Consider the following 24,874-nt stretch of genomic DNA (forward strand, 5'->3'; position numbering starts at 1 on the left):
GGATAGTTATATTAGGAGGTCATGATCTGAGCTTGTTTTACAGTCGAGGAGCTCCACTGAGGTTCTCAGTATAAAGACAGAGATCAAGAGATTAGACAGTAATCAGGCTGCTCAACAGGAGAATGATGCCAAACACAGAAAACCTATATCATAACGGTGGCAGAGGTGTGATGTCCAAATTTGGCAATGAAACTGTGAAAAGATTCAAAAGGCTGAAATTCYAACACCRGAGTAAGAAAAGAATCAAGGATTTTTGCAACTATGTGAAGGACTATATGTGCAAGATGCAGTTATCAAACACAGCGATAGAGGGCAGTATTGTTCYATCAATAAGCATCTTGGTACAAGACAGACTTGAGCCATTTTTTCCACATCAAAGCAGCTAAACTCTCCCAAGTAGTAATTTACCCCACCTATAAAGTCATAATTGATTTGCATCTTCCAGCACCATTAAAAACTGTTTGGAAKCATGTGTATTTTAAAGTGGAAAAAACTTAAGCACTTTACTTTCAAACCTTTTTCTTAAGTTTTCCATATTCATATTACAGAAGTTGAACCAAATTTGTCATGTTCTAGAASTTAAATAACATTATTCTGTGCAAGTTGAAAGCGCTGACCTTTCTTCAGAGAGGGACCTGGAGAAGCCTGCAGGCCATTGAGGGCGACCGAGGTCCCGGCGCCAAGGCCTGCCAGATGCATCTTGGGAGGTGAGAGGATGTGGGGAGCCGTGCTTGGAGAAGGCGAGAAGCGGAAGAGGCTGCTGCTGTAGCTGGGACGACGGCCCTCGCGTCGGTTACTGTCGATGGCGGCTTGCAGCTCGCCCGGGGAGCTGAGGCCTTTCCTCTCGCACTCGTACGGGTACAGGTATTTCATGTACCTTCACAAGAAAATGCAAAGTTATTGTTCGACTGAGAGAAAGCCTTCCATCAAAATCAAGCATGTGAAAAATGCACTCATGTGTGTAATGTGTTTGGAGCGCAAGTATGGTTTTTATTTAAAGAATGTGTTTTTGTGAGCATATAGAGCTTTGTTTGCCCAGTATGAGAATAATGCATTTTTCTTTAAATTAACTTTCCCAAGTGTATGTCTGGAATAATGTTGCTTTGCAGCTGAAGCAACACGTCTCATTAGGTGAAGCCATTTTTCTTCTTAAGAAATACAGCCAGCAGGAAATATTTAGATGTTTTTAACTTTTTTGCACGTTTTTGTAACACAAGAAACGCAAACTTCAAAAGTTACACATTGTGTACGACCAACATTAAGTAATAAATACTCCCACTCATTCAGCTTTATAGAGTCATCTTTTTCAAACATATCAGCTGCAATTCTTATGGAGTGTTTCTCTACCAGCTTTGGACATCTAGAAATTGAAATGTTTGCCCTTTCTCTTTTACATTTAAAGCACACAACCATAGAYTTTGAAGTCTTACAGCAGATTACTAAGTGGATTTAGCTCAGGACTTTGACTATCCCATTCTAAAAAGTGAAAATACTTTGATCTAAACCATCTTATTGTAGCTAMACCCRTCTTCTCATCAAATCTAAACTATTTCCTTGTTCTGGMTGAATAAAAGCATCTACATAGCATGATGGAACTAAGGACACTCAGGATAATGTGGTGAGATAATTAATTTGGACACAGAGGATTTTGCATGMAGATCAAAAGTTTGACGTTTGTTAGAGATTAAACCAAAGTTTGTGGCCATAAAGTGGCAAAACACGGGAAMGTTTRAAGGGTATCAGCATGTTTTTCTACTCTTCTTATTTGATTATCCAAATTAAACAACATATCCAAAATATATCCAGCATAGTTGGTTGGTTATCAAATTTTGAAAACTTACATTAGCTTTTTTCTTCCCTAATTCCATTCCCATATGCACTTAACTCTGTTTCTGATGAAGTGTGATTTTATTTTCCAGAACGTCTGAATTTATAGCAACACCTGGAACAATAATGTCGTTTGACAGGCTGAGCTGGAAACATACTTGGATCACATCACTGCAGCTCTAGATTTATGCTCTATTATGTTTTCCATCCCATAAAGGAAGGAGGGCAAGAGCAGCAGTTTCTATCATGTAAAGTAGGTGAGCAATACTRTATAAGAACCTGTCAACATAAAAATATACATCATATTTCTTAAAGTGTAAGAAGATAAAGAGGTGTTACTTCTACTGATGGGCTTCCATAAAAAGCAGGAGGTTTAGTCTTGGCTAAATGTGTCAGTCCAACCCCACCTTAGTCGCTTCGTACTCTGACCCAAATAACATCGATAGATCACACAGATCAATGAGCTTTGGGTGTGATGTAATGTCATGAAGGTCCAAATAAACACAAAGACAGGAGATTATTTTCCCATATGTGTGTACAAACGCACATTTACTTCAGCAGGGTGTAAACAGAGCTGTTCCTCAGCTTTGCACACGACCATCAATTAACCCAGCCAAAGCATGGTTCCCTTTGTTGTCTGTAAAGACAGCTGCACTGATTAAAACGGGAGGAGATCTCATCTAAAAGACATGCGTCACACGTGAGCGCACCTTAATACTGCACGCATACATGGGAAAGGTGTTTGCTTCCAGTTTGAAGGTTACTCGCTTGACGTTCTTAACTTAGTTCCAGCAGATGAAAGTAATTTGTTTCCTTTCCAAACAGACAAAGACTTACTGTGTGCGCAGAGTGAAAGCAGCGCTGGTGATGGATGTGGGCAGGTTGAGTCCCTTGGTGATTTCTCTCCAGATCTTCTTGTTGATAACCTCCACAAGGCCGCCTTTCTCCGTTACCAGCTTGTAGAGCATGTACAGATCCAGGACCTGCTTGGCCATGATGGGAATGCGATTGACCGGGGTTCCTACAGAATATATATAAACGAGGTACATCAATACAGTATCAATTATTTATGTGATTTAGAATGTCTTGAGGAACGGTGACTGGTTTAGGAGCCATCTAGGCTTTTTCTGCAGACAGAATGCCAGAACAAGAAGAATCCTGCCATTAGCTCGTCAAACAATCAATGCTAAAACACCTAGGATTATTTTTGACCTCTAAATCCTGATCTAAGTGCTACTAGGATGATGACAAGACGAGAGTGGTGAGCTGGCTGCCCCGCACATCCATTAAAATTGGCTTGAAAACAAATTAGCTCCGTTAAGGCAATCTGGCTTGACCTGGAAAAGGGGATTCACAAACAACACAAAGCAAAGCTGCTCGAGACTTTTGATAYAGATGCATTAATCTTGTGAGCAGCTTATCTGCAGTGAAGCTCGCAGGGAACGTGTGCAGTGGGAAAACGAGGTGAAGGCGGAGGAGGGAGGAGCACCGGCGGCTTCCCATATGTGACGGTATCAAATCAAAGTGCAATGGGCAATAGTGTAAGCATTAAATGGGAGGAGGGGACTGGGGATTGTAACAACCTAATAATCCTTAAGAACCAGTGGGGAGGAAGGGATGTGGGCTCCAGGATAGGCTGGTATAATGAAGCTCATTTAGAGGATTGCGCCGAGTAAATCCACACCCCTCTGTGTAAGTGCCGGACCCGGTGCATGGAGATGTGCAGATTTGCCCTCATAGGTAATGCCAACCAATCCTTTAGCCCCTCCTTGGACTGCTCTTAACCTGGGCTCATTAATGACTTTATAAAATAGCAGCGTGATCGGACCATACAGATTAGCCCTGATTCATTTTCTTAAGTTAGTAACATGTCTTTAAGCCATGTGCAAGAGGCCAAGGTGAGCACATGGTCCTGTGGAGTGAAGATCAGRAAARCGACTCTGACCCTCTGAACATGCCTTAGTCAATGCCAGTGTCTGGGAGACAAGCTGATTTCTAGTTAGGAGGTGTGTTGGATGCATTTGAGAAGAGTTAAAGGAGTTTAATCATTCAAACACAAACAGGAAAATGAAGGTGCAAATTAAAAAAAAAGTAAATAAGTATGCAGAGTGATTAAACTTTTTTGCAATGTTCTGTATTACAAACACAAACTTCAATGTATTTTATTTGGATCTTATATGATTTACCAATGCAATGTAGTGCTTAGCTAGGAAGTGGAGGAAAATGGATGCATAGTTTTCAAATTTCCCACAAAATGGACCTGGCCTTATAATCAGCCCCCAGTCAAAGTAAAAAATCTGCAGAAACACTTCTTGCAGCAAATCCAGTATTTTTGAGGAAATTGCACAACTAGCTTAGCATATGTAGAGGCAGATTTCTTCCCTCCACAATTCTGATCTCCACAGATCAGWCACATATAAAAGAGACCATTTATGAAGATTACACTTCAGCCATTGCCAAATTTATGAATGGGCTTTGACTAGGCCACTACATCCATGCAAAAAGRTGAATGCCCACTCCTATCTCATTCGTTTGCTGCCTCTAATAAGTTTCCTTGCAGTATCACAATGTATGTTTTACTGTTGGGATRTTTTGTTTAGGGTGGTAGGCAGAATTAATGCTTGATGAAATGTTTTGCATGTAGTCCAGAAGGTTCAAATTTGTTCTCATCTGATTAAAGCACCTTCTTARAAACCATGAACCTTTTACCCGTTTCTCTGATTAACTCTCTTCTTGCCTGGCCTGTCAGTTTAATTGGGCTTGCATATCTTGGTAAGTTTACTTTTTCCCCYCATTTTCAGATAGTGAATTGACCCTAACCACATCATAATCTTCACAATTTTTCTACATGACGTGTCCACTGTGTTCTTTTTTTTTCTTGGAGGTTGCTCAAGTGCACACCACACTTTTCAGATTTTTATTTCTAAAAACCTTTGAAATCATGCCTCTTTTTTTCTGCTACTTCCTGTTGGGTCTGTCACGTTACATTTCAATAAAATATAATTAAGTTTGTGGTCATTTCTTTATCCAAATAAATACCACTTAAGAACAATATTGTTATGGAAACATAGTAATCAAATGGGATGTTGCTTATATTCAGAAAATATGTTATTGTTGAGTAACAACAAGTTGTTTTTTAATTACGAAATTAACTTAAAACAATTTTACGCTATTATATGGATATGTCAACATAGTTTTGTTGTTAGTGAATTAAATTTGGTAAAATTCAGCAGCAAAATAATRGTTTGAAAGCAAATGATATTTAGAAACTGTGTTAATGTGGAATCAACGTCACAATAAATCTTTTCATCTGGTAATGCCATCATCTTTTGAACAATTTGCTTCATCAGTGGCCAAGGAAGCGAGACAGGTGACACACACAGAAAAAAAACAACACTTTTTGCTTTTGGGAACAAGCAAAATTTCCAGAACAAACCCAGCTTCAAGCTGCAAGTGCTTTGTCAGTTATCTAATGCAGCGTTGGACATCAATCCTGCATTAAACAATTAGTACAACTACAGGGGTCAGAGATCAGCCAGGGGTTATTGATGTGTGAATTAAACTGCAGGTCAGCAGGAAGCCATGTTTTCATACTGGCCCGCTCGTGAACAATGACAGAACAACAAATGAGACACAGGAGCRCTGGTCCCAGAGTGACAGGCCAGCAGTTAGTTAGCTTTTAATTCACGTTTGTGCCTTTGTCACCATCTGCTGTCAAATCAAAATCTGATTCTGTGTAGCGGCTGTAGCCATAGGGAAACTCAAAATGTTTCATATTTTATGCAAAACAGAACAAAGCTTGCAGTGTGAGTATGGTCAGCTACTGCATCTTTATATCTAAAATGGTTTAAGTTTCACATTTCAAATTCTGATTACCTCACATGAAAGCCCTCAGGAAAGCAGTTACAATAATATCATAACTGAACAAAAATCATATTCACAACACTTGGTCAATTAGGGAGAGACTTCCCGTGTTTGAAAGAGCCAGTGCACCGCCTGGCTTTGCTGTCCAACATCTGCTGTTTCAAACCCTGGAGACATCCAGCTCTAATTAGAGCAGCCCAAAACATGTCTTTTGATCAGTACAACACACCACCTCTGCCCCATAGCTGCTCTAAATGGCTGTTTTTATTCACACATAAAGCGTATTGCCAAATGCTGTTGAGAAAGTCGGAGATACAATATGATCATCGAGGCTTCTGGACGGCAAACTGCTGGATACTTCATCTCTCTGTGAAGCACTGATTTGACCAGCCGCTTCGCTCTGAGCCAATCTGTAATTGGCTGCAGGCCTCACCTCCCATCATCCTTTGCCCCGGACTGATTTTCCCCCAGGGACAGGACCATCAGGAGCCTAGTGATTAATGGCACCAGGGGTTAGAGGTCGCTCTGGTGGGAAGTGCCAAGGCTGAGGGCCCCTGAACCACTCCCTAAGTCCTTCCTCAAATGTCCACAGCGAGCACCAGAGCCACACGGCTGATCTTCAAAAGGTTGGCCTTCAGGAAGAAAGCAGGCAGCAGCCCCTTTGAAGGATTCATATTTGGAAGTGTGTGGGTGTGAGAATGATCAATACCTTCACCCAATGATGTATGCCTGCAAACTGCATTATATAATAAATTTTTGTCTCTGAAAAACTCACAGTAAAACATGTAACCAGATGTAAACCCGTTCTGTCAATCAGAGAATGGAGCAAATTATCAGTACACAAGAAAACTAAACAAAAAAGCTGCTTGTTTGACTAAAACAAATGTTATACAGTGAGCCCATCAAAAGCAAGGTCATTTCATCTGACCCTTGCCCTATTTTTAGCTGGAAACAGCTGTTCACATCAAAATGGACTCTGTAATAAATCAATTGGGCGTCCCTGACGCCAGTGGTGGTAAATTAAATATTGCTGACTTCCCTTGATGGGCATTCTTTAAATAATTATGAGACGGGGCGACAGCCTTACAGCGGCCAACACACAGGAAATGAATTTTTTACTGAATGAGAGTGGTGGCCGGTGTGAGGTTTCACTGCCATCTACTGTGAAGAGCAACAACAACAAAAAATAAAAAATAGTGAAGAAAACAAAAATCATCCCTTGCTGCTTGCTCATTGAGAGACTCAATATTTTTTTACGTCATAATCAAGACAAAAATCTTACAAAAAACATATGGAAATAGATAACACAAAGGAAAAAAAATGGGGTAAAATGTGTCCCTCTGCTGCCTTTATAAGGAAAAGAAGGACAGATGAAGGAAAAGGAAGGGGGAGGTGTAGTAGTTAGCCAGCTGGAGAAAGACTGGATTATGGCTGTAAGGAAGGTGTCAGCCAACACAAACAGCCCCTGGCCTCATGGCAGCGTCTGAGTCTTTAAGAGCACCGACACCCCACCACCCATCCACACCTTCCTCCTCGTCTTCCTCGCTACCCCAATCACGACATCAACAAGTAGATCAAACCCAACTGTAATTATGTCGACATTCACATTCTTTTACAAATCCAATTGATGAGAGAAGGTTTGAAGTTTGCAACATTTTTTACATACAAATTGTGTCAGTCTCTGGGATTGATACTACAGGTAAAGGTAATTTTACTTATATAGCACATTTTCAGCAACAAGGCAATGCAGGGTGCTTTGTATGACAGCAGAACCAACCACTAAACCCGCTGCTGTTATTTCAAACTGTATTACAGTCAGGACATTCCCAATACACTTGTAAAAGGCATTTAAATAAAAAATAAATAAGTTAAAAGTATGAAATATGACTAGATCACATTGGTTTCCATGGAAAATATATCCATATATGGTACTACCACACATGAATGCTAATGTAGAGTACGTAATGGCAATAACATACTCTATGTTATTGCCATTACGAGTACGTTACGTGGGCAGTTCTACTAAAAACTGGATGACAAAATTATTCAGTCTGGTGTTTCGGTCTCAACTAGTGATTTGTGTTGAGCAATTTGTGTTGACAAAAACTTCCTAATTCATTTTTTCCCCCTATTTTTGTTGCTCTTTTTATTTATTTTGGGTATTTAAAATATTTTTTCTGTTCCAGTGTTAAATGCTGATTATATTTTAAAGTTTATTGATCGCCAAGAATGTGTACTTGCATTACTATGCCAATAGTATATTACTTGAAAATATTCTCAAACTGACAATATTACAGTTCATAGCAATAACTTCTGGGGCAATTAATTGTCCAGAAATATTTGTTACTGTTACCTAAAAGAGTTGGTTTCTTAAGTCTCCACATTATTGCCATCAGTAATTCTCCTGACTTTCTCATCACATAACTTGTATACATCTTTAATTTTTGACCAAAAAAGTAAAAATACTGCTATATTTATCTTGACATCATTGCTCTTAATGCTAGCTTTCCTCTGCAATCAGACAATTATTTTAAAACGTCATATCTATCCCATTGTTCTGCTGTCAATAAGAGAAAATGTTAAAGATTAATAAACTTTCATTCTTCATAATAAAAGGCAAAAATATTCACAAAATTATTGGTTGATTTCAAGCGAATATCCACTGACAACCGTCCAAATTCTTTAACATCAAACACAGAGACGCCAACAGAAGAGAGGAGCGTCTGGTTTCCACATGCTGGGAGTTTACTTTATGCATGCAGACCCCGGCTGTTAAGTTTATACGTTCTTATGTCGGGCCACCATATTGTCAGGACCCTGCTGTATGCCGGGGGATGTTTGTTTTATTTTTAATGCACGGTCGAGGACATAAAAGGTAAAAAAGCTTTGAGTGCTTGGAATTTGCTATCTTTAGTGCAGGCAGAGCCACCACTTGAATGACAACCCAATTCATATCATGTGTTAAGATATCCACCCCTCCACATAAGGGAAGTTAAATGTAATGTAACACTATATAGATACATTGCTATTCTGAGCATGATTTAAAGCTACAGCTGGTTAACACACACACAGCGACATACAGAGGTGAGGGACTGCCTTCTCTTAAATTCTTCAATATAAGCCAGTCAATAATCTCCACAGATCTGGCTGTGTGAGATAGAGGGCTCCTGTCATGTCAATATGTTCAAAAAATCTTTACTAACACAGGCAGAAAGGTAGGTAAATGGAAAGAGGAACTACTGACGAGAGGAAAAAAAAAAAGCATGAAACGTGTCGATGGTTGAATATGATCCACACTGAGATAAACCCTAAAAAAAGAAAAAAAGAGCAACTCCTTTACCTAATGACCTTTATGTGCATTTGGGCAAGTCAAACAGGTTTAACAACCCCAGAAATGTTAAAGCTATGTGCATAGATACATGTGAATTATAAAGGTATTATAAAGCAGCATAGTTTCCTTCATTAGTGAAGTATTGGAGCAAGATGTCAGATTACTTCACAAAGACAAATATTGTTTTATACCCAAGCACTTTGCAATATCTCTCTATTTTATCAATCAATAAATTCATTCATTTCAGCGCCAGTCGGACTTTCTTTCAGGAATAAAATCCAACAGATTCTTCTCTTCAAGTTGTGTCAACAAGGCCAATACTAAGGAGGAAAACGGTAAACAGTCAATAATGGAGGAAGCTGTATTTACTAAAGAGAGGGCCAGTTATTACACTGAGCAGGCAGACGGTAAATAAAAGAGCTGTCTTTCAGGGTGTGAAAAAAAATAAAATAAATAAAAACTAAGAAAATCTGACATCTCTCCAAATAAAGGTCAACACTGGAGTCTTCTGACTGCATACATGGACAATAATAACTGAATTGAATGCATTAAAAAAATAATAATAATAATAATTTACATAATTCTTAGAAATAAAGTTACCAGGTTTGTCCACTGTTGTGAAAATGAACAACATATGTATTAATGTTACAACAAAAAAGCTCACTTTCCAGGACGTGGTTCCATTTAACAGTTTTACTCTGCTCCATTTTCCATTGCAGAGCTCCTTAATGGAGACAGAATCAATGTGCAACTTTTTGTATGTGCGGGTTTATTAGATCGAACTAATTCAGCTGTGCAAAAATGACTTAGAAGTGAAGAAAATAAAGGACCATATAGGCTTTTCAACAAGTTTGTGACAGACTTTTAACACATGAGCCACAGAAAATGTTTTGTAAGTGATTTATAATGTCTGAGTGCGACAGAGTTCATCTCTGCACAGCGGAGGAAAAAAAGAATTGATCTTAAAATCCATATTTGCAGTTAATAAACATGCTCATGCTCATTAGTCATGCGGAAAATATTCAATTTCGGTGGACAAATGAGATACCTGTGATTTATGCTGTGAATTGTGTCGCAGATTTTCAGATGACTTCATTAAACAAGGAAGTGTTTCAGCGTGACAGTTGTTAAAGTATTGATGATTTCAAGCAGCCTGCGGTGTTTCCATGTCACGATACAGAGCTTTGAAAAGTATGTGTGACTTTATCCACTTTGGGGATGTATTTTGTGGATTGACAAAAAAAAAATAATCTAATTTGGAATATCGCACCAATCAGAAAATCATGATGGTGTCTGTGGTCTATGATGGCTTTTCTGCTTTTCTTCAAGGCCTGGACAACTTCCTGTATTTGTAGAAACCACAGAAAAAAAATCCTGAAGGAGAAACTTGTCATTCCTCTTTCACTAATACAAGAAAGGAATGACCTAGAGCACAATTGCAAATCTACTTCTAAACTTTAGCCTCTGTTGTAAAAAAAAAAAATGTGACACTTAAATAAGTAAGACTTCACAGAAAATGCTAGTTAATTTGTAATCTACATAGTTATTACAATCTTAAAACTGACTTTGTGCAGCACTAATTTAGATGATTTGAATAATCAATAAATTGAATAAGTAGTAGACAGATTTCTTGACTAAGTTACTGTCTACAAAAGGAGAACCAAACAAAGCCTTCTTGTGCCACAGCTTAAACCTCGTAATGAGAAAGCTCTAACGGAGTTTTAACAATGAGCCGACATTAATCCTAAAAATTGCTGTTGGCAAAGAATCTAAAAGTGAATTGTTCAACTGAGTGATGAGTCAGGGAGTTTCTTTCTGGGAGTTATTACAGCGAGCCAGCAGCCAGTAAATAAAAGAGCTGTCTTGTGCGGTGTAAAGGAGAGAAAAACTGGCGAGGCTCCAAACAAAGGTCAGCTGCTGCAAATCTCACTGTGTCTAGTCGAATCATTGGGAAGCCTGTCAGGCTGCACACAATGACACCATTAGCAACTGAATTGCATGATTAGAAGCTTTTCCGTTGCAATTTKGCAGTAAATCGTTCTTACCCATAAAGACGATAGATTTGTTTTCCATTTTTTAATGCTGCGAGCAGTGAAACCTTGACAGGTTTTCCAAGTACTTTAAAAATAGTGCTAGATGTCAGGAGTTGCACAAAAATGAGAAAGAAAGGGAGAAATATGACTCCTTCTCCATGGGTCATAACGATGGGTCACCTGGTGAAATAGGGGGGAAGGGGAATTGAAAAGGTTGGATGGCACGAAAAGTGAGATGGCCTCTCCAACTGTAACCCAAGTCCTGTCAGTCCCCTGAGACCCGGCAGATCAACTGACAGGACCCCAATCAGCAGCAGAGGGTATGGAGCCAAATGAGAGATGGATGGGTGAATGCATGGCTGGATGGACATTCTGAAGGATGGCCAAAGGGTAATCAGACACAAACAGCTACACAAACAAGTTGTAGAGTATTTTCATTAGACCAATTATCTCAGGAGAAAGTCCAGAGAAGCACTGAAAAGAAATTTTGCAACAAATTGCAGGTGCTGTATTTGGATGAAGAAAGGGAACCTACAAATAATGGGTAATGCCTACCTCCATAAAATATTCTCCTGCCTCTAGGGTTTTTTATGTGTAGTTAACCAACAGAAACAATCTATTTTCAAGACATTTATTTGGAACATTTAACTTTGGGCTTGTGTTCAGTAGTAATATTGCTTCAATACAATCTTGCCTATGTTGTGAAGCGCACCGGTCCATACCGCAGTAATACCCACAGACTGCAAACAAATCTAACAGAGGTCATTAAGGTCAAACACTTCAATTTTAGTTTCACAGGACATGTCATCAGAAATCAAGGTTGTTGTCTCTGTGGCTTTTTGAAAACTGTGATCTGGCTTTTGGTCTCGCTTTTGAAGTAATAACTTAATCTTCTCTGAGTGCAGATGTTAATGGTGCTTAAAACACATTTTCTTGCCTCTTTTCTTTTGTCATCATTACAATTTTTTGTGAGGCTTAGTAACTCAGACAATAAAAATTACAGTATCCATGATGTGCAAGAGCAATCAGAGACCCTTCAACTGGCCAAACATATTATTGCCTGCATGGCACTTTAAATATATCCAACCAAATCCAAACAGTCCTTTGTATTTGAAAAAAGTATGGACACTGGCATTGCGATGGTCAGTGTGGTTCAATAAATATTGTGCTGCAGTCCATAATTCTCTGACTTCTTTCCATTATGTTGCACAAAGAAGCAGAGTGTTTTGAGGTTTTGTCTTGGCATAAATTCAAGGGTGAATTTCAAATTTGAGTTCATAATGTGTTTAGACACAAAATGTAATGTATCCACGTGTGTAAAATTCTGAAATTAAAAAAGTGACAATTTCTCAAATGAAATCAAGAAAAAAAAGTTTAACAAATAGAAAGAAAGTTTTGATATTACACATTAAAACTAGAAACTGTAATCTGATTTAATTATAGGAGGGTGAGGGAAAAAGATCCTACTGTATGGTTTTATTTATCTTTCCTACATATAACCAGGGATAATCTTGTGATTCCTTTTTGCTCGATTCAAACAGAGATGTAAATAGGTACCTTAGGTACAGTTTTCTCTTCTCTTTTCAGTAGGGTTGCATAATACAATGCAAGTTGCTCATTTTTGCAATATTACTGCATGCAATAAGAATATCACAAACAACTTCCTGGTATGCAACATTAGTTGCCTAATTATTCAAATACCTAGCAGTCAGGCTCTCTATATATGTAATATATTTGTTTAACGCAGCCTAAAATCTTTCAGTCTCAAGAAACATTGATGTGAAACCAAAATTTCATTTTTATTCCCCCCATACCTCCAAGTAGCTGTATAGATGTATTGTTTTTGAGTCAGTGTTTGCTATRAACTCAAAGCAGACAAATGTTAGTACTTTAGTCATTTGTCAATTCATCCCAAGTCACATCATTATTGCAACATTCACCAAAATGATCACACGCAACATGTTTTCCTCATGTTGTGCAATCCTAGTTTTCAGCAGACGAGACAAAAAAAAAAAAAAAAAACAACAAATTTAAACAAAACCAAAGAGCAATGACGGTCTGTTTCACTCATTGTTTTGGTGTGTTTATATGGATAAGTTTAGATTTTCAAAACACCTGGTTTCTCAGAAACATAAAAGACGACCTCTGCTCCATATTTACATGCAATGGAAAATTTAGAGAGAAAAATAGCCCTTTAGCCTGACCCTGTAAACAGCAGTCTTTGATGATGGAGCAGAAAATGTCGAGAATGCTTATGTGACAGCAACATAACAATAGACTATCAAGGGAGGAACTCTGGCAGTAGCTGCAGATTTTTTTCCAATTTAAAAAACTCCAAAACAAAAAAAAAAAAAAAAAATCACCTAAAGCCAGAGAGAATAACACAATCTTGCACGTAGATGAATGTAACTGTGAAGTCAAACAGAAAAATACACGTATAGGAATCTAACACAGTTTKCCAACACTGGTGGTAGTTTACAAGTTTTAAAGGCAACACAGGAAAGAGACATGTCGGTCCTTTAAAGCAAGCTTCATAAAACGGCTAACTGCTTCAGTCAATAACCACCCAGATTGACAAATAAAGCCATCAGCTTTATTTGGAGCAGTGATCAATACAAGAGAGACATCTGCAGCTATACGTCGAGGAGAAAGACAAATATATTTAAACAAAGGAAAGCGTGTGGGGGGTTACACAGCCATCCAGGAAATTTTAACTCGCATCAATGCAAATTACTTTTGGCTTCTGGAATCCATGACACTGTGTTAGGCATTTGTCTTTTAGGGCATTTAATGGACAGGGGCAAGTMTAAAAGAAGTCTATCATTATATTAAGATCTTATTTTTAAAAATAAAACCTCAAACAAAAYAAAAAAACRTGGAAGCCTGCATTGTGGGAGATTGTATACTACAATATCTARAGACTACTTCAAGAACAACAGGATATCCACTTGACAGAYTGTTAAACAAACAAAAAAATTAATWAAAAAAMAMCAACAACACATCAACATAAATGTCACTGGCAGAGATTGTAGCATCTGTGCTTCACATCCACTTGGGCCCTCGTTTTCCATTAGGCCCCTTTGCACTCACATCTTGGTGTCTGTGCGGCTCATGGAGCGTCGTTGCAGAGTCCGCACTGGAAGTGAGCTCAGGGCCATTGTATTGGTGTAGGGCTCCTCTGGGGGCTGTAATGCATTTCATACCATCCATCACCGGGGTGTGGAGGGCAGGAAACATTGCTTTAAGAGCACACACAGGACACAGATGGAGAAGCAAGACATGCAGATATGCAGAGATAGCAGAAGTTTGGGAATTTGTTGATCAGAGGGGGGGTCCTGGGGAAATAAGCTTCTGAAAGCCTCCAATAACACAACTTCTTGAAGATCTTCTAAGATTGCTTGCAAATATACTGCACAATGAATAAAAGAGGACAATTAACTAATAAGGTGTTATTATGATGTTGCTGCATGCAAGTATCYGTTTGCCGTTCTCCTCTCTGCAGAGCATGGCGATAAGGGATCTTTCAGCTCCGCAGCTTAAGTTCTCAAATCTTTGTGCATTACAGCCGTAATTAAAGATCGACAGCACTGAGGCAATCTGTGCATGTTGAAATGTCTTCCCAAATGAAAAAGGAAATAGCAAGGAGGTGCATGGGGTTGGGGGCTGGGAAGCACAGGAAAGGACATAAAGAGCAGCCTTGGCTAGAAAGAAACAGAAAATAAGGTCTTAAGATTTCCATTTAACCTCCCCCCAAACCCAAGCATAAAAACAAAACCATCAGGAAAACTGCTATTTCCTTTTGTTTTGAAGGAAGAGCGCAACCCTGAAGATGTAAGCTCCACAAAGACGGGGCTGTAATTTGCCAGCCACTGGGTGGAGTGCCACAGAGTTAAAGATAATGTCAGCGCCCAAATATATCAAGATGGAAGCCGCAACATGTTTGATCGCAAATGCTGGGGGAGGATGTGTTCAAAAGAGAAGTTTTGCCTCTTTTTTGGAGTTTTCCATGGAGCAATGATTAAAAAGCTGTGGCTGGCGTCGGTGTATCATTAAGGTTGCCACCCTTTCCTGAAAGTCGGACCTCTGTGCTCCAACTTCTGGTTTTCTAATGTTTGCCTGATTGTCTTACTGTCTGACTGGAGAGCTCAGGCAGCTTCAGCCTCCTGACAAAGTGCCTTGAAAGGGAAATGAAAGCGCAAGGCCTCGTTTCTGCTCAGACTGGCTGATGTCTCCTTTAACCTCTGCTCAGTCACCCTGGCACCCTGTCTGCCCTTGTCTCCTCCTGTGGTTTCCATGTCTGCCCTCTTCATCCCTTATTCTCCRTTTTCTCTCTTTTCACACATTAAGACACACAACGGCCTCTCCCTTGTCTGCTGTCCGTCAAGGGTTCCCTATCAAAAGCGCTGGACCCCACTTATTTAGAGATCATTAATCATGCTGTGTAGGACAGGAGGCCCTTTAATCCAGTCACCCCCACCCCCCGAACCTGACCAAGCAGGGCACAGTGCAGCCCTCCACCCTTATCCCCCATGGTGTTATCAAGTTTCACTGGTTGTAACTGTAGCACAATAAACAGAGAGGAAAGCAGCATTCAGAGGGGGTAGAAGAGGAAGGGGCTGGAGACACAAGACAAGAAGAGAGGAAAAATTGTCTTACATTTTATTGCTTCACTCTGAGTAAACCGTGCTTACCAGGATTATCTTTATGGAACAATACTGGATCCATCCAATAGCTGTCTCTAATCAATCAAATGAATGTCTCTGCAATAGAAAACCTTTTTTAAATGAAAAACCAACACTTCATCTAAAATATACTCACAATACCTTGTGCTTTTATTGTCAACCAGGTGCTGCCACTTTCCAGAAGTTGTGGGGTGTTAACTAAAGGAAAATGAGGCCATATCAAAGAGCCAGCGAATGTTCCCATTGTGGTGTGGTGTTTGTACAGAAGGCCTGCCTGTTACGAGCACCAGTGTGAGGCTGACCAGGGGAGTAATATAATGCATACATGGATCCCCCCCGAGCCCATTCATGGTGTAATTGGTGTGGACAGAGCTCTGGGTCTCTGGGTTACAGTTGGGGAACTTCCTCTAATGTCCTGCTGGGAAGCCACTTTTCCCACACTACAAATCCCATCACARCTGCAACAAAAAGCTAAATCTAGACTAAAGTTTTTTATTTTCTTTTTTAATATTGGAAAATTGGCAAAGGAAGATTTATGTTTATTTGTCCTTAAGGAGTTTTATTTTGTTTTTCAGACTGTGCATAGCATAAGTTAACCAACACACATCATTTTCATTCTAGACAAAAAGAAACCCTTCTCATTTTCAAGAAACATAATTTGTCATTTTTGCAACCTTGATCAGAGAAACAAGGAGATCTTACATTTCTCACAACCTTAATCATTTATCTTTGTCATCACTCATCATTTTTCCAGCTATTTTCTCATGTTCCCTAAAGCATTTCCTAGACCAAGCAAGAGCTCAAGCTCAAACATACAAATTCTGCTAATGATTTAAAAAAATTTAACAAACTCAGATCTCCTAGCACCGCAGAAAACAAATGTTTTGCGTTTTATTTTTTTAAACTAATTTCACCCATTTAACTCAATAGTGTTTTTTACATGTATATGTAGAATGATGGTGCTTGAACCTGGTTAGTGTAAAACGCTGCAGAAAATGCAACTAGAAATTAAATGTAAAAATGTTTTGATTACCTCCGAGTTTGAYAGTAAATTAAATTAAAAATTGACGTTGGCCTGACCTCAGAGTTGACTTTAAACCCATTTTGAGTGTGAAACTGACCTAAATTTAACTTCCCAACAGTTAAAGTAAAACTGTATGATATATGTAGGCATTTTTCCAAATAAAACTAATAAAAACATTTTTTAAAAATCACTCTATGAGTGGAAACTGACAATGTTGCAGTCGAACAGCTCCGACTGTAAATTAGCTAGTTGGAAGCGAAAGAAATCTGGTCCTTCTCCAACCAGTGACCTCTCCAAACATAAGCTCTGTCAGGACAATGACATTCTTTAGAGCAGGAGTAGAAACTGCAGGAAGAAGACTCAGCCAGCTATTTTCAGTGTCAKTATAGGTGTTTAAAAATGAAGTCAGAGGAAACACGAAACGGTTGTAAAAAGCTTTACAAAGGAAACTGAATTTCCTTCAGCAGCATGTTGCCTTTTCATTCAGTCTGACACAACGTGGAGTGAGATGTCAGCAGATAAATGGAAACTGAAATAATTATAGCAMAATYGCTTTTTCTTTTTYCTTTTGGAGAATCTGATTCTCTGTCTCACAGAAAGCATTATTATACCCTCACCCTAACAGTGCTAACCAACAAATAAAGATATTAAAGACAGTTTAAAATGCCAACTCTGTAACCTTTTGAGTTTGTGCTGAAATAATAGTGGAAACCCTCCATTAGCTGCAGAGCTGTGTAACGCTGACTGCTCTCTTGCTCACACACATAGTGTTGCTGACTGTTCCAATATAAATAATGATTCATTATGAAAATGGTTGTTTTATCTACTTTAGTTACAACCAATAAATAAGCTTTTTAACCAATAAAATACAAGATATATCAGTTTCCATTTTTATAATCTCAAATATTAATACCAGTAGTTTTTATTTTAACAAAACTACTGGCATTTATTCAGAATGAATCCTGCGRAAAAAAGTCGAGGGAATCTTGTGAGTGAGTAAATTACATTTCCTGTCATTATTTTTGGTTTCATTTCATTTGGACAGATGCCTCTTTTTTTCGTAACCTGAAGTGTTTTTCAGTCGTTTTGATTTTCACTGATGTAGAGACACATTTCAGCAACTTTTGGGTGTTTTTGAGAATTTTCTTCTTTGATTGTGAATTTAAATTACGACCATAATTTTTTTTTCCATGTATTCAGCCAGTAGACAAGTGTGTTATTTCTGATTTCTTAAAAAAGAAATAAAAAATGGATTAAAATGGTATCTGCAGGTCAGAGCTTTACAAAATTCAAGCTGAATCTATACAGTAAATACATAAATATAAATAAAAAGGAAGAGAAATCACTTGCCCTTCTAAACGGTGACATGCAAAGGTTTTTTCATAGCTAGAGGAAAAGGAGGAACTGTTGTATTTATTCCCCTCCCCACACCCTTCTGTTCTTGACTGGTGATTTCAATGAACAGGAGCCTCTCTCTTTGGCTCTGTCCATCACAGTCTGTGGCCATTAATCATCTCGAGTGGACAGCGCTGAAAGGCAGTTGGCAGCATCAGTCTTTTTTCCCCTTCATCATGTAATCCAGCAGACTAATTTACACCACCCCTAATTCGCAACTCCACTTCTTTTCCCAAGCACCCCCACCCCTTTCCACGATGACACAGCAACTGGTTATCCGAGCATGACAATCCCTCTCCAGCTTAATCGAAATCCTTAAGGCGGTTAATGGTGACAAGCCAGATTGAGGCTTTTTCCTTCCCTGCAGAGAGTAGAATCGAGACAGGAGAACCGTAATGGATCTAATGAACAGCAGTCGTAACTCATCAGGGCTATGTAGACTCCTCCAATGTGGGCAGGTCTAATCCATTTATATTACATGTACATGTCAGGCCATTAGCTAATGTTTGCTCCTGCAACAAATAATTAATATATACATGAGGTTCTCGGGTTGATTAAGGCTGAGATCATGCTTAATAATTACTAAACAACAAACACAACTGAGTTCAGCTGTGAATGCAAAACAACTTGCCAGCAGAAGATAAGAACTTTGCGAAAAGGTAAAGGGTGAAGAGGCAGATTGTGAGAAGCTTCTGGTTTATCTGTGATCCAGAGAGCATCAACGGGCCCCCTCACACAATTTAGGACAGCTGCTGAAATTCCTCAACCATTAACACACACACATGCACACGCACACACACACACAAGCATGTTTTTAAACTGCAGAGGCAGGAAATGGGAATCCCTCGTAATTTTTCCTTCCGCTGCTGCTTTCCTTTCAAGACTCAGAGGCCCCTTGCCAAGGTGGGAAAAATCACCTCACCATTTGTCTCTCCCATCTCAACAGTYTACTGAATTTTGCTGAGCCTTACAAAATAAAATAGCATTTCTAAACTTTTTACTTAAATTAGATTTKMAAATCTAAGTTTTGATGAAATTGAAAACAAAATGAAAACAAATTCAAATTCTTTTGTGAGACGTTAATGTAAAAGATGTGAACTCAGAACTTGAAGAGTGACAGTTCAATCAAAAATTAGGATTAAAAGTCAAATAAAACATTTTAGAGAAAGAAAACCTAAAAATCATCAAAGTATGAAATCACAAAAGAAGTTTGCCCACAAATGAATAAAATTTTAGGTAATCTCCAGAAGCTGCAGTATTTGTTGCTAACTGCTGACCCTTGCCCTCCCTCACTACCTAACACTTGTACAAGATGACACAGGAACGTGATCCGTGGAAGCCGACTCCTCTAACGCTTTCTGTAACACACACCAGAAACATAATTTGGCTCAAACTCCTGAACAGATAAACAGTACAACTCGTATTGTTTTTAAATCTAAACTTAGGACTGTAGAAGTATGTAACCAGGTTGAGAGAAGTTGAGAGAACTATGTCCCGAGTCCAAAGGTGCCACAAAGGAACTAAAAAACTTAAGTCTCACTGGCTCTGCTCAATCCATTATAGTCCAAACAAGAACTCCAGGTGTCAAGACCAGATCAGGGAGAGGCCGCTGTTTGGCAGATGGTGCTTTGGCAAAAGACTAGCTCAAAAATCCTACATTTTTGTGGCATTTTTTTGTAAAAAGAAAAATGAGTTACGCAGCATGTAGCTCATTTTTAGTCTGAGTTTCAGAACATCAGTATATGTAGCCTGTTCTGGAAATCAGCCACCAAACACCCAACAATAAAATGATTACGCTTACTAATAGCTGCAAGAGATTGTTTTGCTTGCATCTTATTTTTAGTACATAACTTTTTTTATACCTGTGTTTAATCCTACTGACGATGTCAGATGTAAATATGGATAGAGCATCTGAGGACTAATGTTTGTAGAAAGTTTTAGAAATAAACTCAAAATGTTTCCACATTTAGGCGTCCCAGAAATAYGTAACATTCTGGGTTGAAAATGTAGCACACTAGAAGCAAAACATACAAGTAGACATGAATAGACCAAAACACGACCAGGCATTGGTAGTTTTTTTTTTATTTAACGACAAATACTTGATTTTCTTTGCCAAGACTGAATGTGCCAGATTCACACAAGTTTGTGTATAACTACAAAAAACAGAAGGACAATTCTTCATTATTTTAAAAATATTTCACCAACAGAACTTTGAAAATGTGGTGAGCATTTGTATTTACCCTCACCCAAGTCAATGCTTTGTAGAAAAACCYGACAAGTACATTCAAGTTCCTGTRGGATGCATCTTTACCAGCTTAGTGCATATATAGACTGCAATTTCTGCCCATTTCTCCGCATAGCTTCAATTCAGTCAGACTGAATAAGAAGCATCCGTAAATAAATTTTAAGTCTTAGAACAGATTCTCAATTGGTTTTAGGTCTGGGCGATTGCAACACACCACGACACTTTGATCTAAACCAGGGGGCTTTAAATCCAGGCCTCMAGGGACGGTGTCCTGCAAGTTTTAGATGAATCAAATGGCTGAATCCCCTCCTCAGTATGCAGTCAAGTTCTCTTTAGTCCTACTAATGACCTCATTATTTGACTCAGGTGTGCTGAAGCAAAGACACATCTAAAAGTTGCACGATACCAGCCCCCGAGGCCTGGAGTTGAAGACCCCTGAACTAAACCTTTCCATTGCAGCTCCGGATGCATCTTTAAGGTTGTAGTCCTGCTGAGATGTAAAGTGCCAGATCTTCAGCAGTCCATCTCATCTGATAGCAACTTCTAAACAAGTACTCTATTGGCTATCACTTCTATATAGATATCAGAGTGAAGGGGGCTAAACACAAATGCAATGCAGAACAAATGTTTCAGATTGTTTTGTGAAAAGGTTTAAAAAAACAACAAACACATTTGAAAATTATACACTCCTTTTTGTAGGTCTAGCAGGTTAATTTCTGGTTAAATACACTGAAATGTATATGTGACAAAAGATGAAAAGGTACAAGGAGTATGAATACTTTTGCAAGATACAACTATATCATAAACCAGAACACCACTGTAATCACAATGAGATTTACTCTGGGAGATATTACTTAACCCAAATGCCTTTTTTTGGCAGAAGGTTTGTATGATTAAAGTCTTGCTGCATTAGCAGTGGGGATCTGAAGGGTCCTATAGTTTGTGCAGAAGCAGTTCATGGTCCCTGAATGCCTAACTCACAAGCATTTAAGTGAGTTTTGCCAATCCCATATCTACTTCACTCTGCTAAGGGTCAGCTGAGGCAGAGCTCACTTGCTGAGACCTTATGGCCAATAATCTTAGGACTGGTGGCCAGACATGTTTTTGTCTGTGTGGGTGTATAAAATGTTAAATTATTTTGGAGCTGGTAAGTGACACTGCACACTTCTATGAAAAGACAGAAAATCCCTCCTACTATGAGCCAGTGAAATACTCTTAATGCAAACACCACAAAACATCCTCCTGTCAATGAACAAACCAGACCTACTGTTGTTCTGACAGACATGTAAAGAACATTGTAAAAATTGTTGGACACTTCTCTTTTGTTCAGAATGACCAGGGTTCTTGCAAATTCTTAATCCTTGTTAGCCAATCCAAACAAACCTCCACTTTTTCGATAGCTTGCCACAAAATATTTGATTCCGTCTGTTGTTGCTGCTGAATGTTTTGTTCCTACCTCTTTTCTGCATGAAGGTAAAGAGATCATCCAGAAATTCCTTCCTTTTCGGATCATTGTCCAGCTCATACAGCTGCAGGAGAACACAGAAACATATCAGGGAATTAAATGCAAGTTTTGTGGCTGCTGAAAACAAGGATGTCTTAATACAAATTTCAGTGAACCGTGTCATTTTTAGGCCCAGATTTTGTTGACTTTAACAAGCTCACCTTAGCGAAGTCTCTGGAGGCTTCTCCTCTTCCTCTGTTACTGTCAGCTTCATCTGTCCATCCAGCACTGCCATTCTGTAACACAACAATTAAAACAGAAAACATAACGGTCAGAAAAAACGTAGAAAAAAATTATGCCAATCAAACAGAGAATTTGTATGAACAAAGGTGGAGTAGAACCAAAACAATGCATCTCAGAGRCGTATCAAATTTTAGTTGCTGTGAATGAACTCTGGTCGTCATTTCTTCCAAAAATGTTCATTTGATTCTTTTCGTTTTACTGCAGGTCAAAACATTTATGCTGGACTCAAGGGAACAGAAGCCAAAGCTATAAATTAGCTAAAAACAAACATCCAGCTATAAAAACCGGTGGAAGAAGAAAAAAAGAAAARAAAAACCTAATGTAAACTCRGAGCTAAAGAATGCATTTATCCAGGGGTTGAAAGAGCAACTTCTGGAGTTATTGTACTCCCGATCTCTTAAATCCCCCACCCCMGTCATCCTCAAACATCTCCATTTGACCTAAACCATCTGCATCTGGACATGCCCTGCCCCCACCTATGTCTTCCGACCCAGCTGGATACACGGGCCCCCCATCCTTCAATCTTAACGCAGCTGTGACGGGTGGCCAAGTTCATAGAGTGTAGCTGGCTGTCAGGAGGGGCCAGAGGAGGGTGGGCTGGTCACTTGCCTTAGCGTGCATCTCTGCAGGCCTGCACATACGCCCACATACACAGACACAAATGCGCAACGGCTAATCATCAATGTGTGCATGTTTGTGAGTGTAGGAAGGGGGTAGGAGGGGGGCATAATGGCCCCACAAGATGGGAAGAAAGAAAATAAAGGCAGAAAGGAGTGCACGGTATGTGCAGACCAGGAATGTCTCTTAAAGACAAAACCTATAAAAGCATCAGGAATCAAAACAAGATCCTTTTGGAGGGAGACGTTAATAGCTGCAGCGCGGGGTCTAGTTTCAACCAGGAGCCTATTGGTCAGTGGCAATTACAGGCCCTGAAATGAGAGCCAGGAGGGCAAAGGTTGTCAAGGCCTCTGAGAGCAAGTCATTTTCACCCTCTCACTCTCGTGTGTCTAACTGTTGTCAACATTCATGCACCCTAAACAAATATTCATCAGCCATCAACCTGGACAACCGCTGCAGATGGTCTGTTTCAAGGTTAACAGATAAACGCATGAAGGGTTGTGAAAGAAAGGCAGCCGTGCCCCCCTAACACACACACACACACGCACACACACAAAGTGCTTTTATAAACGACAACATACATAAAATATATATGTCCAACATATGTTTCTAAGGCAAACGTTTTTAAGCCTTGAGTGTTAAAAAAAAAAAAAAGTGCTAATATAAAACACCTTTTGCTATTAAATTGCATAATCTATGACATGTGACAAAGATTACTACTGGTTGACCATGTGGACATGAAACATACATTGTGTGCAAAGGTCTATAAGGCCTCCAGATGCAGTGTAATTTGATMGCTTTGTTAAACTTTAACCTTTATGAATGATTATGACTGAAGATACTTCAGATTTTAAATATGCATATAGAACCTGCCTCTAAGTTTCTGACCTTGTTTAGGCAGGTTTGCAGTTGTGTTGTTTGAAAGCTAAAAGATATTTGCATTGGAAAAACATATGATAAAAGTGCCACTGAAACTAAAAAATAAATAAATAAAAACATCTGCTCCTGCATACTCAACATTACTAACCAAACAAGAAACCAGTACTTTATACTGAGAACTAAAGGTCGTCTTCATTCTGATAATTAGTGTGCTAGTTAGTATATGCTGCTGAGCATGAAAGTAACAGTTGATCAGATCATGACAAACTAATCAGAAATGCTGTTTCACAGCACTCTCCCTCTGTGTATCCCCACAGCATGGTTCTGCAYCCACCAATTTTTTACCATTGAAATGGTGCATTTAGAGTRATGTGCAGTGTTAGTTTTCTTCCATACATGTTTGTTGTGTTCCTTTGACTAATTCTGTGATTAATGCTAGGTTTATAGTTGTGCCATTGTGCATTTTGCAGGGGTGAAGGTGTTGTGACATCAAGTGAGAACAAAGGTCTAAAGTAACCGAGTATTACTGTGCAGTCAATGTCAGACTCAGGCTTTTTCCAAGTTGTCTGTAAAAGTTACATTTTGAAACTTTTAACAAATTTGTTAWAAAGGACAGCAATAAAGAAGAACCTGGTGTAAAAAAAGGAAGATGTTTAGGGAAATAGAAGTTTAGATCGACATGCAACTCATTACATAAATATTTATTCTACTTTAACAACATTATCCATGAGCTAAAAAAAAAAATACTAGGCTATATGACTTCTTTAAAGCAAATGGTCATTTTGGTGCGATAATCAGAGATTCCACTTTTGACTTGCCAAGTTCAGCTACCAAAATGTTTTGAATGTGAAACTGCTTTYATTAAATAAAATACTTTAAATATGCAAAGCAACTCAAACAGTTTGTTTATATCAGCAAATATTGTGGATCAAATGACACTATTTTTTAAACAGAAGAACAAACAACTTCTACAAWTGGCTTTATTCAGACTCCCTTAACGTCAATGACAGGATATCTGATCCAACACCCTCAACACCCAAAGGTTTAGTGGCTGATCGGTCTTGGATGACCTAGTCTGGCTGGAGGTGCAAGTCCTGCTGTGGAGGGATCCGAAGAACCGAGCAAACAAAGAGCTTTTGTTTAACAAAGAGGCCGGACACAACTGAGTCAATAAGAGTCACCCTGTTCGGACTCTAAATAAATGCTTGTTTTACATTTTTCACTACGCT

General features: G+C 38.9%; 1 protein-coding gene across 5 annotated transcripts in view; it reads right to left on the reverse strand.

The window, feature by feature from the left end:
- Nucleotides 1–24,874, reverse strand: part of LOC103462611 (AT-rich interactive domain-containing protein 3B) — a 60,623-nt gene that overhangs the window by 6,246 nt on the left and 29,503 nt on the right. For all 5 annotated transcript variants that reach the window (XM_008405510.2, XM_008405506.2, XM_008405509.2 and 2 more), the window contains exons 3-6: nucleotides 22,067–22,141; nucleotides 21,858–21,930; nucleotides 2,665–2,848; nucleotides 618–877 (exon numbers count right to left, since the gene is read on the reverse strand). In XM_008405510.2, coding sequence (XP_008403732.1) covers nucleotides 618–877; nucleotides 2,665–2,848; nucleotides 21,858–21,930; nucleotides 22,067–22,141 — 592 coding nt within the window. The remainder of the gene's footprint in view (nucleotides 1–617; nucleotides 878–2,664; nucleotides 2,849–21,857; nucleotides 21,931–22,066; nucleotides 22,142–24,874) is intronic.

The sequence above is a fragment of the Poecilia reticulata genome, linkage group LG3 (assembly GCF_000633615.1).
Source record: "Poecilia reticulata strain Guanapo linkage group LG3, Guppy_female_1.0+MT, whole genome shotgun sequence".
Classification (NCBI taxonomy): Eukaryota; Metazoa; Chordata; class Actinopteri; order Cyprinodontiformes; family Poeciliidae; genus Poecilia; species Poecilia reticulata.